The 12,049-nt window shown below is 36.2% G+C and overlaps 1 protein-coding gene across 1 annotated transcript; it reads left to right on the forward strand.

Moving 5' to 3' along the window:
• Nucleotides 1-4,603: 4,603 nt before the first annotated feature.
• Nucleotides 4,604-10,273, forward strand: LOC144839197 (uncharacterized). The gene is made up of 3 exons (XM_078694512.1): nt 4,604-4,710; nt 5,343-7,315; nt 8,814-10,273. Exons 1-3 carry the CDS (start codon nt 4,693-4,695, stop codon nt 9,994-9,996), a joined length of 3,174 nt encoding a protein of 1,057 aa, XP_078550638.1. The 5' UTR covers nt 4,604-4,692; the 3' UTR covers nt 9,997-10,273.
• The last annotated feature ends 1,776 nt before the right edge of the window (nt 10,274-12,049 follow it).

The raw sequence follows: 12,049 nt of genomic DNA on the forward strand, positions 1-12,049 counted from the left end.
CACCGGGGAACCGCAGAAGGATCCGATTTCGATCCAAGTCGGCCCTAAACCGTCTCGGCCAAAGTCAAGTCGGCCCCAGGTCAACTCGGCCCCAAGTCAACTCGGCCCCACGTCAACTCGGCCCCAAGTCAACTCGGCCTCACGTCAACTCGGCCAAAAAATAATCGGTCAACTCGGCCCCATTAAAATATGGAACGCAAAAAGTGCAAAGGAAGGGGATTGATATTTCTTCACATTTTTTTTACCTATGAATAATTCTGACTTTTAATGAATATTAATATTTAGACAATGATACATTTAGCAACAAAAATAAGAATGATAAGCAATCATTACTACTTATTACAATGAACATTTGGATAATAAATAGGAACACATTGTAGGCCCAATAATGATGATGTAGTTGATATGGGTTTAAAAAGGCATAGCCTAAACTTTCCCATTATAACTAAACTAAACTATGTTCGTTCGTGCGTCAAAATTCAATCATGTCCGATATGCGAGGACATGAACTATTATAGGTGTAGTAATTAGATTGTTTGGTTGAATCATTGAGGTATAAAATATTAATGTTAACTATATGGTTGAATCACGCGTAGATTTTTTCAGTGTATGCGTATCCATTTGATTAGGCGACAACATCTGAAACCAATTCGTAGCTGCGCCTCCCTGCGCCTTTGTTTGGTAGCTATTTCGATATCTACAACTGCTACGTGTTTTCGCTGACCGGGGGATTCCCTTTTTTTAAAAACGCAAATCATGGACAAAAACGAGGCACGCCAAAACGATGTACGATAGTAGTATATGGAGTAAACCAGGCCTAAATATAATTTCATACCCCCAGGGCAGAAGTATTCCAGGCCCATATGGAATGTCATATCCCCAGGGCATATTTCATATTTTCTATTGTTTAATTTCCTGCTATTGTATTATTAATTAGTGAAAGGTCATTCTTTGTTGGGGTAGGGGTTTGTTATTGTTATTTTGGCGGGGTTTTCGTTTTGGCCTGGGTTATATTTGTAGTTAGTGATGAATTTGTATTTTAAAAAATAATGAAGGTAATTCTTTGTTTGAGGATTGCTATTGTTTTTTTTAGGCGGTTTGACCATTGCATAGGTCACTTTTGTTTAGTATATCCTAATTTCTTTTGTTCATTATTCTTTTTGTTTGGTACAAGATTGTAGTTTTGTTTTTGATATTTTAGCGACGTTTCTTTTTAGACATTGTATGAAAAGGGGTTGTTTTTGTGATCTTTCCAGTTGCTTCGTCTATTTTAGCGTAGAGTAACAGTATTTCGCTATGTCTGGAAGTATAGATTTTTCGCAAGGTAGCTGTGTAGATACAGTTATAATTATTAGCGATGATGAGGAGACTGTTGTTACAGGTAGCGATATCGGTGATCGGTACATGCGGACTAATGAGGGTGTACCCACCGGTGTTGATGAAGGAGATGAGAGGGGTAGCCGGGCTACAAGTTGTATATTTGGTAACGGGACGATTCGGCCCTGAGACGATTCGGCCCTGGGACGATTCGGCCCGGGACTATTCGGCCCGGGACGATTCGGCCCTGAGACGATTCGGCACACTTAAATTTATCGGCTTTGATATGCATTTTATAAGCATAAAATAAGCTTTTTCCCCAAACTTTATTTCCAGAGAGACTATGGGGTAGTACTACTAGGGATAAAGATGCAATAAAGCAAACATTTTGAAAACAATTAACAAATGGTCAAACCGCCTAAAAAAAACAATAGCAATCCTCAAACAAAGAATTACCTTCATTAATTTTTTAAAATACAAATTCATCACTAACTACAAATATAACCCAGGCCAAAACGAAAACCCCGCCAAAATAACAATAACAAACCCCTACCCCAACAAAGAATGACCTTTCACTAATTAATAATACAATAGCAGGAAATTAAACAATAGAAAATATGAAATATGCCCTGGGGATATGACATTCCATATGGGCCTGGAATACTTCTGCCCTGGGGGTATGAAATTATATTTAGGCCTGGTTTACTCCATATACTACTTACGATCATGTTTTCTATGGCCAAATGGTGGAACGTAGGCCTACGTCTTCGATTTACTAAAATGCTGTACCTGCACGTGTTTTTGTAACACGCGGGTACTTCTATTCATATCGGCAATGAGATCATTTTTTATATGAGTATTTTTCTTATTTCTTCATTTTTTTTAAAGCGTGGATAGTAATAATCATAATAATATTAAGCACTTTTTGCGTTCCATACTTTATTGTGGCCGAGTTGACCGATTAGTTTTTGGCCGAGTTGACGTGAGGCCGAGTTGACTTGAGGCCGAGTTGACTTGAGGCCGAGTTGACTTGGGGCCGACTTGACGTGGGGCCGATTTGACTTTGGCCGAGACGGTTTGGGGCCGACTTGACCTGCACCCAAGGAAGGATCTCTAAATAGAATAATAGCTGTGTTTCATTTTAGGCAAAATCCATATGGGTTCCTTAAAGCTTGGTTCCCACTAGAACGTAACGCAAGGACGTAAACGCAACGCAAGCGTTTTAACCAATGACAAGCGAAGTTATAGACAGTTAGCAATCACAAACAAATAAGCCATCGCTTGTGATTGGTCAATTCACTTGCGTTGCGTTACGTCCTTGCGTTGCGTCGCTAGTGGGAACCACGCTTAAGGATCGAGAGTGCACAGCAGCTTTATTTCATGGGCCTGTATATATGAACCCACTTTGTCACCCCTTTTATTTCCATTATGGGCTTAATGTCCATGGAGGACCGGCCATTGGCATTGGGTAAACTTGGGCAAATCCAAAAATGTTCGTTAAGGATCGAGAGCACAGGCAGCTTTATTCCATGGGCCTTGATATAAACCCACAGTGTCACCCCTTAAATTTCCATTATGGGGCTTAATGTTATCCATAGAGGACCGGCCCTTGGGTTAATTTGGGCAAATCCATAAATGTTCCTCAAGGATCGAGGGTGCACAGGGAGATTTATTCCATGGACATATCTCTATGAACCCACATTTTCACCACACATACAGTATTTCTAATATGGTCTCTTGTAGCCCCACATATAGAAGGATCGGCGCTTGGGTTCATTTGGGCAAATCCATAAATGTTCTTTAAAGATCAAGGGTGCCCATTTAGTTTTATTCCATAGTTCATGAACTATTTACCCCATATTAATTTATAATACAAGGCCGTAGCACAAAAGGGTCCTTAGAGGGTTATTCGGGAAAATCCATTTAGAAAAAATCCATTTTAGAATCCTGTGTGTACAGGCAACTTTTTCCTGTATGGGCCAGCTTATTGGGACCAAATGTTTTTCCATTTCCATTACAAAGCTAGTAGGCCTATGGCCCATAGAGAACAAAAAAATCCCGGATTTTTTTGTTCTCTATGGGCCATCCCATAAGGATCCCATATATACGAAACGCTGGTGGACAACATAAACAAGACAAATTTACAACAGACAGAAGTCTATTATAAAACTGTGTGTACTTAATATAACAGAAAAGTGAACACTAGATATTAAATACAAATATATATATGGGCAGATGACTATAGTCAAACATTTAGAAATAGGGTTAGGGTTAGGGTTATGATGCCATGAGTTATATGGACGAAATCGCTAATAAAAGATTCTGACTAAACCTCCGAGAAGAGAAAAATGAAATCTCATTAATGGAATGGCATCGAAATGGCTCTATTTTCAAAATGGTTACTTACTCTTACTGGGTGTTTAAGTTTCACATTTACAATTTTCGCAGTATTGTCTATTTTGAACGTTATCCATGTCAGGTATTTTCATAGTGTTCACACTACAATTCCAATCATTTTTAATAACATTATGCCCAGACGCCCGTATCTCGCTTGATTTACCAACCTTCAACCCCCACCCCCACTATCAAGCACACTCCGCACTCGGGTGATTTAAATAACAGTTTAATCCTTCCCAATACAAATTCAGTTATGTTGATATCCCATTATTCGTAACCCAAACTCTTCAGTGAGAGCCATTGGAAAAAATTCGGAATTTTTACTCCATTTTGGCCGCTAATAGTGATTCCCAGTACAATTGCGATCATTTTGATAAACCATGTGTAGGCCTATATAAATGCGTGCAGTAGGACAAAATTACAATTTGATTCGAAGAATATACGTTTATTCAAATAAATAGATTTATGACAATGAATGAAATATTAAGTCTGCTACAATTCCCTCAGAAAATTTCGAAACAAATCAGTGATAAACCAGGCCTACTGTATGCAAAATTACAACATTTTTCAGGCTTTTGCTGCTGTACCAAGTTTGTCTATATCTATATGTTTGTTATTATTATTCTGTTATTTGTTTATTATTGTTGGTATTGTTATTAATTTATTGTTATTAATACAATAATATTGCTAATTTGTAAGATGTTTACCCTACTACGTAAATGTACTTTATCCTATAAAGTAATTATTTTGAGAAGCGCTCATGCATAAGCTGTCATGGGCAACTTCATAATATCAACGTTATGTTAGTACGTTACCAGTGGCAACGTTATTGACATTAGAAGACGTAATACTTGAGAAATACACAACAGGCGGAACACTAATGAACTGGACTCCAAAACCGAAACCAATACGATTGTCTTAGGCCTATATACCGGTAGTATTTCGTGGTCACCATACCGATCAGGGATTCAACGCAAAATGAGTGATGACTATTTTGTGAGTTTGTTATATTATTTGTGTGGTTACTTATTATGCTTATTGTCTTTTTCCTCAACTTTGAGATGCAGTAGGTCTACTATTATGTATTTATGTTATTATTATTATTATTTAGATTATTATTATTATTATTATCATTGAGTCATTATCATTATCATTATTATTATTATTATTATTAATATTATAAACTTATCTGTATCTACTACAGTACTGGTTAAAATGTAATTAGTTGATTTAGTACAATTTAATTATGGCAACGTATACAGTAACTAACATAGATGAAATGGCAAATATTCATTTTCAATATTTCCATAGTAACGATGGTGCTTGTTATTGATTTACATTGATTAAAATTGACTGAGCGTGATCCGAATTATATCATTCGATTTTCATCGTTAATAAAAGGACTGAGATATCTTATAAATATATGCATTACTCATGCATGCATATACTGTATATTTGTCTCGTATAAGACTTTATATATAGAATGATCCAACAATTATCAATGTAAATTGATAATTGAATAATTTTTTATGACGGTTACCACAAAGCATGTGTAATAGATAAGTAGGCCCATGTTTCACCCACGAATATTTAATAATTAACTAATTAATTAATTTTATCTTATATAGACCCATCCTGATCATATGAGAGGCGCAACTCGACAAAAACAAAATGTAATGATGCACAAGCAATTAGCACACTTTGAGAAATGTATCAATGATGTTAAAAGTACTTATTTTAGTCCAACACACAACAACATGTTGCGAGATCTGGTTCCCAGTAACGTAATTGTCACGTCTCTCGGTGCCCTACGAGAACTTGTGAAACGTGAAGCCAATCGTCAACATAAAAAGGGAATTGACATCTGTGATAGTGAACTAGTCAAGCATTTTGATGACTTTTTTCAGACTATTGCAACCTTGCGCCGCCTTAAGGGGGACTTTACCGAAAAGATTTACTCTGTTCTGTTTGAATTCTTTTATCCAGTTGCTCTAAATGACGTCCCAGAGATGATTGGTAAGGGTGGAAAACGTATGTCAAAGGTAAAAAGTGACAACCTATCAAATATCAAAAGTAATTCAGACATAACAGATGATGAAGATGACATTGACTATGACATGCCAGACAAATTGAACAGTGAATGTAATGAAATGCGTGATACCATCGAGAATATACATCATGTAAATTATCGATGGGAAAAGCTGATGGCAAGTGATGAAATAGATACAAACTTTTTTGACCCTGATACCCTTCGAGAATTACGCCTGTACGATAGCAGTAAAAACTTTGAGTATATGCTAAGATTAGTGCCTGATATCATAAATAAAAGTATTCGAGCCGTTGAACTTGCTCGAAAATGGTGGTTTAATTCAGATAAACTATGTAAGAAGCTAGAGCAGTTTAAAAGAGAAATGTCATTAATGCCAAAACGCCGTAGATCTCTTGTACTGATTAAAGAATTGGAGAAAAACAACTCAGATGATGAACAGATAGAAAATAAAACGTCGGGAATTAGAATTCAAGAAATTGATTCTATTGAAAACGATACCAATAGAAAATTGCAAGATGAAAAATATAGACAACATTCACGCAGCACAAAACACAAAATGCATGCAGCTGCAGCAAAGCCTGATGGAAGACAGAGAGAGCCGTCTACCACTATGTACTTGGAACAAAACATCGAAACAGAAGCCCTAACGATTCGAGAAGAAAGACAACACGAAGAGAAACCTGCAATTTACAAAAGTAAAGCCAGCGAAGAGAAAGTTGCAATGTATTGGAATTCAAAGCACAGACAGCAAGACATTGCAATGAATAGTGAACAAAAAGAAGACGAAGACCATGATGACACAGCTATTAGATTTCGTGATGAACACAAGAAAAAAAGAAACAGAAAATTAATAGATGCAAATCATATGAGAGAAGGAAACGTGGAGATGGGTTATATATATGCTGATAGAAGCCACAAGAAAACAGAAAATAAAGGCATTCGCGATTTGAAAACAAAACATATTGTTGAAGAAGACAGGTATCAAATAGTTGATAGCAACAATATTGGTAGTAGTGACGATGAAGACAATGATAGCTTGGAGTTTAATAATGAGAACAGTGATCAAGAGAAGAGTATCGTGGACTCGGATCAAGATTCCGAACAATCCGCTAAGATAGTTTCATCTGAACACTGTGACGTGGATGAATCGTACAGTTCTGTTGTTCACTTACTCGAAGAAATCAAACAAGTAATTGCTACCATAGGTACGCTTGAAAAGGAACTAATCAGACAACAAAAAGAGTTAAGTGACTTATTAAAACGCCAGAATCGCCTTGATGGTCTTTCATCTGATGTAGAAAAGGCTAAAGACATCAAAGACAACGTGTATGTTAAATTAACGGAATTAAATGAAACCAAATCTGAGCTTCTCAACAAAATTTCTCGATCAAAAAATGGTTCATTATTGTACGTAGAGCTAAAGAAGACGTTATCATCTACCGAGGAAGATATAATGGAATTGAAAAATGCTGCAAAATTACATGAGTTCCATTATGAGCTACTCACTAGCGATTTAGATGTTGAAATGGAGATGAGACCAACATTAACAAGGTGCGTTATTTTAAAGATTTGTACCATATATAGTATAGTATAGTACCATCTAGGTCATGCCCACAGATGATTCTCGAATACATATACAATTACTATACACTATCTGAAATAACAAAATTATCCCCTTAATAAGAGTTTTCGCGGAAAAACACACAAAAAAACACGAATATCTGCATACCAAAATAAACAATAATTGATTTGAATTCACTAAAATAATTGAGAAGAATTGAAAATTTAGCGACGGGGATTAAAAGGGGCGGGGCGTTTTTCTAACCAACTAAGTCACAGATCCAACAAACTGGATCGAATTTCTGTCATGAGTCCTGGTTCGTTGGTCGCTAATTTATTACGTCTGAGGGAATTTGGCACTCCAGAGATTGGAATGTTCAGATACAGATTCCTTTATATCCAATATAATGGAAATTACAGTGCTCATATCTTGGCTTGCCTTCAATAAATATAAATGGAAAAAAGAACTATCTAACAAGTGTTTTGTTATAATGTCGTATCCCAGCTGGGTAGAACGAATACTGGTAACGGTTCGTCTGCGCGTTCACCGTCCTACCACTTATAACGGATTGCAGGTGTCTTCTAATATAGCATGGAACACATCGGCAAGCCGTTCGCTGTGGAAAGAGTGTTTGCACAGCGAACCAATTACTTTCCCCGCTCTCTACCCAGCACCTTCTCAATTCGGTCTTTATCACTCCCCCCCCCCCCTTACTGATATTCCCAGCCATCTTTTAAAATGTAATTATCTAACTAAAATTAATTAGTTTACTGGTTTTCATTAGGTGTTAAAATCCATACCGAAAGTATGTACAAACTGTCTATACCATTGAGTAAAAAATATAAATGTTAAGCGCGATTTACCGAAATTTGCCCTTACGTAAATTCAGATACTGTATGTTATGACTCCCTCATTTTTATCATTGTTTTCAAAATGAATTAATATTCAGTATATCGCCGAGCGGTTTAAATGTATTCTTTGCCTATATATCGTAGGCTATATAGGCCTACTGAAAATTAATTTAAAACGATTAAATGAGGACATCTGTAAGAATGAGAAAAAGCCGCCGATATTCGAACCCGGAACCGTCTACATGATATTCAGATGTCTGTACTTTCATGGTATTTTTCAAATTTGATTGTATTCTAATTGTGAATTTAATTTCTATTTGATTGTTTTAGTAACTTAAATTCCTACAATGATAGCCGTTGTAGTTGGCGAAATAAGATCAGCGGTCTGTTTGATTTGGAATTTTTTGCAATTATACCTTACGTCTTGTTAAAAAAACCAGTGAGACGTTATTACAATTCATAATAATAAACTATAAAAGATAAGAAAAGATATACTGAGAACTCAAAACTCGAATTCGTAATCTTTTAAGCGCCGTAACCTAACATCTTATAGACCTACCACCTAAGTGCTATATTATTTAAGTCAAATTTTGGACCCTCGCCATCATTAAACATTTTATCTTTGTATTTCTTGTAGCTATTCCCAGCGACTACAGTCCAAAATATTGGAAGTAGAACGTAATCTTTCAGAACAAGTGGAAAGACAGCATGTCCTCGAAAAACGCCTTATGGTTGCTAAAGCCAACCTGAAGCACAACATCAAACAAGAATCTATAGTCGAACAAACATTAAACACAAAGTTGTCGTCTGAACAAATGTATGTCTACCAATCAGGTCCTAGAAATCCAGCATTTTTCAAACCACCCAGGATACCGGGAACTGTCTTAAATCACTCTCCAGATGCTCGATCTCCAGTTGTTGATAAGAAACCCAGAAGGTTAAAGAAGAGGGCGCAAGTTGTCCCAAGTGTGTCCCCGTCACTACCTGACATAATTTCTAACGAAATTGTTTTGTCAAAAATAAAGACGTACAAATCACATAAGCAAGATACCAATTCGGATAATGCTGAACTCCCAAACGAGCATGACGTTGTAATAGCACAGTACAGTGATGCTACAAGTAATGCAGATGTACTGGTAAGTCAGGTGAAAAAAAAGTCTTTGAAAGGAAAAGGAAAATCAAAGAAAAAGAATACCAATCTTTTGTTTACACCACAAAATGGTGGACGGTATCGTAAGACTTATTATAATCAGGAAAACGGTATTGACCAACAATTCAGTACGTCAGATGACGATGAGTATAACATTAGACAAGAACAATCCGATTACTCTACAAACGGAAATACAAACACGTTCAATACCACCTACGGGTCTGAAAGGAATCGTTTAGTTTCAAAACGTAGTACGTCCCGAAGAGTAAATAAAATGGATAAACAAAACTCACACGGTAGTCAGGCCAACGAATCAAATGAAAATCATATGAAAACTCAAAACGAGAAGCAACATGGTATGCCTATATATTCCGCCAGGCAAAATACACAATTTGTACAAGATGACGATGTATTAAGCATACCAGATGACCCGGATGCTGGTTCCTCTGAGAGCAACGACTCGGATTTTTCTGAAGAACTCAAAGCAAAACAACAACATCTCCGAAGGTTACGTCAACTACAAGACATCAAGCAGAAATCTATTTCGTACGCTCGACCTCAACGAAAGTCTAATAAAAAGTTATACGATTCAAAATGTAAACAGCACAGTTATACGCATTTTCAAGCTACTCCACCACCACCAGGTTACAGAGAAACAAAACAAAACTAGATTTTAATCGTCAATTTGACGAATTAAGGTAATACTTGTGATAAAAGATAATTTTCCCGACATTTAATTTTTTTAAATACGCGCAAACGCATCATACGCGTACAATAAAATATGATTGCAAAATGTTGATGATGCCAACCTATGACCTGATGCATACGCTTTATGTGCCTAATATGTTTTATAGAATATACAGATACTGTAAACATAGTGTTTAGATCTTAAACATCTATTTTTACCCACTTTTTCCACACATTTAGCCTTAAACATGTTTAGATATGAACATATTTAGGTTCTGGATACATTCTAAACATGTAGACTGTATCCAACTCAACAAATCAGTAACATGTTGATTGTTAAACATGTGGAGCAAAATAAAGAAACGTTTACGTTTTAAACGTGTTTAATTTGCCATGTGTGGCGCTCATGTGTGGAGCTTTTTTCCGCCACAGTAAAATCATATGCACTCAACGCTAAACATGTACCTAAACATGTTGACTGAACATAATAGTGACATGTTGACTGCTAAACGAGTGGAGGAAAACAACATAGCTATAAACACGTTTAGGTTTTAAACACGCTAAACATGTAACTACGTGTTTAAAATCTAAATGTGTGGAAAAAGGGGGTACAAAACACAGTGAGACATCAATCCTATCTTGGCAAGGCGAGCTCAGTGTCCTTGATTAAACCAATAGTACAGTATACTTTATATACAATGTAGTCACAATACAATCAAACACGAAGGTGTCAATTTCGGAAGACAATTGTCTGAGCAAAATCATATTAATATGCGGAAGACAATTGGACTTGTAGAAGCGTGGTGCGTGCTCCTTTAACTTTGTATATCTCTGACGAAAAAGATGAAAAGACTACTTTTTAAATTCAAATTCAGGCACCATTTTTACATAAATTCATATCAAACAGCTTTTGTAATATGATGGTCAGATATAAGATATTCAAATATACGGTGTAGATGAAATTACGCGATAGACATGATCAACATGAAAATGGTCGTAACCCATGAGAAAGATAATTGTTTGAGCAAGATCAAATTAAAATTTGAGAGAAAATTTAGTACAGATAAGTGAGATGCGCTCTGTCTACGACAAAAGGGGAAAATTAATTAAATTGCCCATTGGGGAGTGCACGTGTGTTGTTAATTTACATTTGGAGTTCATGGAAATGAAAGCGTACCGTGGTCGGTATGAAGAACAAAAATCAACTGCAAACGGACTTTTTGCATTACTTACGTGCTGTGCACAAAAAATGTAAACATTTTGAAACGCTCAAAATGTCATGAACCATAATTATGCTCTAATTTGTTTCTTATGACCAAGTTTAATGATGGGACCCTTCCTCCTTCTTAGTTTTCCGGAGTAAAATCATCAATATTGTCAAATGCATGAACGGCAACCAATCTAATAAATGTTTGGGATGCCAGATTTTGTTTCGTTTTACCATACAGGCTGTCTATTTCTTTAAACAATTTGTGTGCATATCAAAATGAGAAATTCCAGACTATGCTCTGCGCCGTCATTTTTTATTTGCATTGGGGGACCAGTACTTTTAGAGCTTATTTTTAAGCTCTAAAAATAAAGACATACCCGTAATATTTTTATATATAACAATTTTAAACCGCCCGGTAATATACTGAAAATGAAATAATTAAAGTGAAACGACGGTAAAGATGAGGAAATCACCAATCACAATACAACTTATATGTAATAAGTTGACTATATTTGTATGACAATGGTCTTGTTCTGTCCAATCAACATGATTTTGTAAAAGGGCGTTCATGTATTGACGCAGTTTTCATACATTATTGCTCTGAAAACTCAAAGGTTTCGGTATCTGTGGGACCATTTTGCTTCTTTTCTTCATCTTCTGCTAGGTCATTCTCAGAAGGTTATTTTTACCTTTCACCTTCTTCTCCTGTGCTTTCTGGTCCCCCGTGGTTCGGTACTAGGACCCATACTTTATAATGTTATTGACCTAAATGCTTTCTTATCTTCTTCATTTAAATGTACACTGATGACACCCTCTTATATCGTGT

This window comes from Antedon bifida, chromosome 4 (genome assembly GCF_963402885.1).
Source record: "Antedon bifida chromosome 4, ecAntBifi1.1, whole genome shotgun sequence".
Classification (NCBI taxonomy): domain Eukaryota; kingdom Metazoa; phylum Echinodermata; class Crinoidea; order Comatulida; family Antedonidae; genus Antedon; species Antedon bifida.

Coding starts and splice junctions, on each gene's coding strand:
- LOC144839197 (XM_078694512.1), top strand. Junction 7,316..8,813: donor ATGAGACCAACATTAACAAG/GTGCGTTATTTT, acceptor TATTTCTTGTAG/CTATTCCCAGCGACTACAGT.